The sequence below is a fragment of the Lonchura striata genome, chromosome 20 (assembly GCF_046129695.1).
Source record: "Lonchura striata isolate bLonStr1 chromosome 20, bLonStr1.mat, whole genome shotgun sequence".
Lineage (NCBI taxonomy): Eukaryota > Metazoa > Chordata > Aves > Passeriformes > Estrildidae > Lonchura > Lonchura striata.
Window position 1 is genome coordinate 6,936,236 of NC_134622.1, and position 5,625 is coordinate 6,941,860.

The 5,625-nt window shown below is 58.5% G+C and overlaps 1 protein-coding gene across 1 annotated transcript; it reads right to left on the reverse strand.

The window, feature by feature from the left end:
• Nucleotides 1-642: 642 nt before the first annotated feature.
• On the reverse strand, nucleotides 643-4,870 carry TLCD2 (TLC domain containing 2). The gene is made up of 4 exons (XM_021550902.2): nucleotides 4,657-4,870; nucleotides 4,224-4,306; nucleotides 3,687-3,769; nucleotides 643-1,969 (listed from the first exon to the last, which is right to left on the reverse strand). The coding sequence occupies exons 1-4, from the start codon at nucleotides 4,836-4,838 to the stop codon at nucleotides 1,604-1,606; spliced, it is 714 nt and encodes a 237-aa protein (XP_021406577.1). The 5' UTR covers nucleotides 4,839-4,870; the 3' UTR covers nucleotides 643-1,603.
• Nucleotides 4,871-5,625: the final 755 nt, after the last annotated feature.

Sequence of the window (5,625 nt, forward strand, 5' to 3'; positions counted from 1 at the left end):
GAATGTGGGAACACAATCCAGGCCTTGAGAAGCCTCCCGACTGTGGGCTGGAGAGCAGAGGCAGCGTTGTTACCTGTGCAGCAGCTCCTGGAAAATTCGGAATACGTGGGTCAAAGCAAAGAGAAAGCCTTGGGTGACAGTTTTGCTCCAGCTGGGAGCTGTGAGTGGCACACAGGTGCCTCAGCACTGCTTGAGGTTACGTACCCAAACCTGGAGTAATTGTGCCCAGCACCTGGAAGCTTCCCTGCCCTCCACAAATAGAAACGTAAGCGGCTTTAGCCTCCAGCCTCACACTGCCCATGGATCCCTCATCTTTCCCTGTCTCTGTCCTCAAAACATGTGCCACCCTCTCCGAGCAGTGCCTTGCTCCAGCCTGTCCCCAGGGTCTTCAAACCAAGGGAGAGATTTTGTGTTAAAGCTTATCCGCCACACAAAAGAAAAGGTGACTGAGCCGGTGGATTTCTCCAGACTGCTTCACCTTAACTCCAAGTAGGATGATCCTGTTATATACACAGTGCTGGGCTGCTGGGGAACAGTCCAGTGTGAGAATCAGTGAGGAAATGTGGAGTGGAAGAATGTTTAAAAACCTTCATTTTCCTCCACAGAAAGGAGAGGGGTGGGGAAAAAACCCAACAAGAGAGGTAGAGTGTGCCAGTGTACAGTGTATTTTCACTCCATGGCAGGGAGACTGGGGGTAAGGACTGGGCTAAGCAGTGACACCCCCAGATTGGGCTGGGATGATGAGTCCTCGTGTCCCCTCTCAGTCCTTTCCCCTCAAGCCACTTCATTTGCAGCCATTTATTAAAAGCTCATGTTAGTAAGAGCCTTTGCTGTCAAGTGAGAGCATTACCCCGGGCTCTGCAGCACAACTTGGCACTCCTAACAGATGCCTGAATCTTAAAAAGTGCCTGAAAACCCCTCATGTGTGAGAAGTGACCATCACACAGCATCCTCCTTCCAGCCACTCGTGCTCTCCCACGCTCATTTATGGGCACTTGAATTATCTGGGGACAAAACATGATGGAAAAGCTCCAGTTGCCAGGAGAGGTTGGGGCTGCCCCCACAGTGGGCAGCTGCCACCCAGCCAGGTCTCAGCCTGGGAAATCTCCTCAGGGAGGGCTCATCAGTGCAAGGTTTGTTTTTTACTGACCATCACCTTGAAGGCAAAGCCTTGGAACCTGTCTTGCTGGTGGTGTTCCCACAGGAGATGGCACGGAGAACTCAGTGTCCCGTGGCTGATGGGACGCTGCAGCACCAAAGGGGTTGGAAACACTCGGTGGTGTTGGGATGTCTGGAAGAGCAGTGGGGAAACAGTGCTGCTCTGCCCCCGTCTCATCTCAGTGGTGCCTCAGGGAGCTGTGAGAGCTGTCGAGGCTTCTCTCAGCAGCTCCCGCTTGTCCAACCACATCATCCAAAAGCGTCTGGGGAGCAGAGCCACCGTGCCTGGTCCACGAGCACCTCCTCTGCTGTGCAGGGCCCAGGCTCTTGAGCCACAAGCAAAGCCTGGATGCTCTGTTAGTGCAGCCCCTCCCTGCGAGGTACCAAAACATTCACCCTCCACGTGCTTCCACGGGTTTGGAAGTGCCCCTTCTCAGGGGAGGGCCTATTCCTCCTTCTCCCTCCTGGATTTGAGGAAGTCACTCCGCAGCAGGCGGTAGAAGAGGATGACGTTCATGGGCGTCATGATTGCCATGCCCACCGTGCCCACGGCGTAGGTGGCCGGGGGCACGTTCTGCCGGTTGAGGAAGAGCCAGCGGCTCATCCAGGCCAGCGTGGCGATGCGGAACACCACGTAGGTGCCCAAGTTGATGAGGCTGTTGAGGCGGTAGCAGGTGGTGTGCACCAGGTTGGCCATGAGCATGATCTGCCGCAGGTGGAGGAAGATGGAGTTGATCTCCACCAGTAAAGCCACGAGGGCAAAGCCGACGTACTGGTGGAGCAGCACGGCAATCCCAAAGCAGATGATCACCTGGGAAGGAGGGAGAAGAGAGGCTGAGCCCAGGGGCTGGTTGCTCTCAGCTGCTGCAAGCTGGAACCCTCCACACTAGGGCACAGCAAGGAGCTGAGGTGGAAAGGATCATCAAACCACGGGCCACCCCTGCAGCATTGCAGCCTCTGGCACTTCCCTCACCGTTGCATGAAACCTGAGTGGGGTTTTTTTGTTGCAGTGAGAAGAGAAGGAAGCAGCTCTTTAAGCCCCAGGCTGGCTGAGGAGACAAAGCAGCCTGACCTAACCCTGCTGTTGTGGCCTGGAGAACGTTGTTGTGGCTCAGCAGGTTTTTCCACACACAGTGAACGGACAGGAAGGGAGACTGTAGCCCAGGGCTACGCCACTGCTGGCTCAGGGATTGTCCCCAGGACAGGCACCCTGCAGGGATTAGGTGGCTTTGGTGTATCAGAGAGCCCCCTGAAGCACCCTGGGGCTGTTTGGGACAGGATTCCTGCCCCGCACCCTCCCTGCCAGGCAGGGGGACAGGCTGGCCTGCCCACGCTTCAGCACACTCAGTCCTTTCTTTGGTTTATGCCATTAGTGCTGTTCTCTGTATGGGCTCTGTAATGAGATTATCGGCTCGTTAAATCACTGTCTTGGCTTGAATTAGCTCCATTGTGGAGGTGAACTTTTGGCTCACCAGCAGCAGCCAGCAGAGCCCCAGGGCTCACTGACAGAGAGGTTTGACTACCCAGTCTCATCTCAGGTGAGTGCCAGCACTGTCCCTGTCCCCATCCCCAGGCCCTGCACACCCCTGAGCCTCCCCTGAACCCTGCAGCATCTCATGGAGCTCAGCTCCAGGCCGTGCCACCCCCCTGCCCTGCAGCATCCACAGTCTCAGCACCACGGAATTGTTTCGGTTGGGAAAAACACTCTGGCACGTGGACAGCAGAGGTGACCAGAGAGAAACCCACACAGGGCACAGCAAGACAGGCAGAGGGCACTGAAGTGGGGCTCCTGCAGCACAGCTGCTCCAGCCACAGTAGCCCCAGGTGGGAGGAAAGCACCCTGGGCAGGGGAGGTGGATGAAGGGGTGTGCAGCCCTTGCTGGCAGGTGCTCAAGAGGGCAAAAGCCACAGGAGGTGAGCTGCTCACCTTTGCCAGAGGGGACAGCGGGGTCACTGCTGTCAGTGACACTGTTGTGGATCAGCCCACACTCTGTACACATGTTTTTTTCCTACTCTATTGGGACACACGAGACAGGCAATGGACTTTGGACATGATTAGCATAAGATATTTGATAATCGGGATGCCTTGGCAAGAACAAACAGAGCTGAAAATTAAATCAAACTGAAAATTACATCAAGTTCTGTAAGCAAGAGATGTAAAATGAGTATGTTTGTTTATGTGATGATTAACCCAATCACTGTAGTAAAAAATTACTAGCCTTCCTAGAATTGTGTATAAGCATATGTAGTCCACAATCAATTCAGATTCTGATCAGCTCTCAGTCTCCCCATCTCTCTCATCATTGCCAATACCACCCAATTTTTGGGTGCCTTTCTACAGACCCTCTAAGAGTACAGAGTCCTGCAGGACAAAGAGGAGCTCCAGGCCCTGCTGTCTGGGCTCCTTACCCCAGGAAATAAAACCAGACTTTGGAGCAGGCAGCAAATACCCACACAAACAACAGCAGGAGCCCACTCGTGCCCCCCGTCCCCAGCCTCCCTGGTGGCACCTGTGCTGGTGCACTCACCACAGAGTGATGAAAGAGCAGCTCCCAGGACTGATGAAGTTTCTGATTGCACAACATGTCCACAAAGTCTTCAATGAAATAACCTGGGATTGGGGAGTCCATGAACAAAAAGGGGGTCAGGAAGGGCTGTGCCAGCGAATCCCCCCTCTGCAGCCCCCTGGGAAGTGCTGGTTACATCTGTGTGGGTGAGGAGGCACACACAGCAAAAGGAGGAAATCGGTGTGCTCGCAACCACTCTGTAGGATGTGCTCCCAGGAAGAGGCACCAGCTAACACCACCACCAACCCCATGTGGCACTTTAGGGACGGCCCGAGTGGTTCCCCCCGAGGCCGTGGAGGGCAGCCCGGTGCCCAGTACCTCCTGGCTGCGGCTGCCGTGGGACAGAAAGGAGCCACTGTCCTTTGCCAAGAATAGGGCGATTGTTTGAGGTGCCTGAGACATCGCGACACGGCTCGAGGGGCTGGTGGCAGGCACCGACGAGCCCGTGAAGACCCCCCCAGGGGACAGAATAGGGGACAGTCCATCGCCACACCTCACCTACAGACACGGCCACCAGGCTGTGCGCCCCGGGCGGGTGTGTGCCCACCAGGTCGTCGGACATCTCGGGGTGGAGGTAGAACCTGCAGGGAGAGAGGTTCGGAGTGTCGGGCAGTGCCTCCGCTTCCCCATTTCCCTGCCGGTGCCCTCAGTACCCACCTGGTGCTGCCGACCCTCCCCGGAGACCTCCAATTACCCTGCTCCACCCACAGCCACCCCTCTCCTCCTGTTTTCCCTGGAGTCTCCCCATCCCCTGGTGCCCCCCTGTCCCTCGGACCTTCCTCCCTCTCTCAGCGCCCCTCAGTCTCCATGTCCTCACACTTCCCAGCACCCCCATTTCCCTTAGTGCCCCCTTGGCCGCAGGTTCCCGTCGGGCTCCCCGGACGTCCCCGCTCCCTCCCGGTGGCCCGGGCAGCCCCGCGGTGCCGCTCACCCGGCCAGCGCCCCGCTTCCGCTGAGCACGCTGTGCGCCAGCGATGTCCAGATGTTGCGCCACTTCCAGCGGTTGCGCCGGGCCGAGGGCGGCGGCGGCACGAGCCGCTCCAGCCCCCGGTTCAGCAGGCGGAAAGCGGCGAAGGAACCGGCCACCACCAACAGCCCCGGGCTGAAAGCCATGGGCACCCACCGGCCCGCCGGGCTCCCATGGGACCGGCCTCGCTGCCCGCCGGGTTCCGCCTCGCCCAGCCCGCCCCGGGCACCGGCACCGCCCTGCCCGGCCGCCGTGCGCATCGGCCGGGCGGGGGCACGGCGAGCATCAGCCCCGAGGGGAAGGGCTGGGGACCGCCCCGGGGCGGGCGCTGGAGGCTCCCGCATCCCCCCGCGGCAGCGCTTCCCGTCGGGAGCGGGAGAACGGGGATGGAGCCCCCGGGGATGTAGCCGCCTTCCCCGGCAGGGCACGGAGCGGAGAACGCGTGTCCCGTCGCTGTGCGGGAATTGGGGACGCTTCATTCGTTCCCCGGAGCTTTCTCCTCCACCTCCGTGGCACCGGGTGGCCGAACGCTCTCCCATCAGGGGTTGCGGCCGGTGGTCCTTCAGCCCAAAATATCCCCGGCTTTGATGCCCGTCGTTGTTTCCTTGGGCAGGAGCTCTCCAAGCCGCCGCTCACGCCGGGTCGGGAACTCCCGCAGACCACACCACCGGGGCTGATCGTACATCAAACACGGAAAAAGACCTGATTGCCTTCCCTAAAGACGCTCTGCCCACAGCAGTTATCCCTCATTCCCCTGTCCCATGTCTGGTCCCGAGAGGAACTCCCCGATGTCTGGGATACCCCAGCTCTGCTGCCTGGAGGTTGTGGGAATTCACAATCCCGTAGCCACAATTTTAGTTCTACCCTACAACTACGCTGATTTTCCAGCTTCCTTCCCGTAATTTGATCGCTCCCTTGTTGCTTTTTGATGTC

What these genes read in the sequence shown, in the direction of transcription:
- TLCD2 (XM_021550902.2), bottom strand. Translation starts at nt 4,838, where the DNA reads ATGGCTTTCAGCCCGGGGCTGTTGGTGGTGGCCGGTTCCTTCGCCGCT. An exon ending in CCTGGTGGCCGTGTCTGTAG is followed by an intron (nt 3,770 to 4,223) that starts GTGAGGTGTGGC and finishes CCCCAATCCCAG; the next exon opens with GTTATTTCATTGAAGACTTT. An exon ending in TGCTCTTTCATCACTCTGTG is followed by an intron (nt 1,970 to 3,686) that starts GTGAGTGCACCA and finishes CCTCCTTCCCAG; the next exon opens with GTGATCATCTGCTTTGGGAT.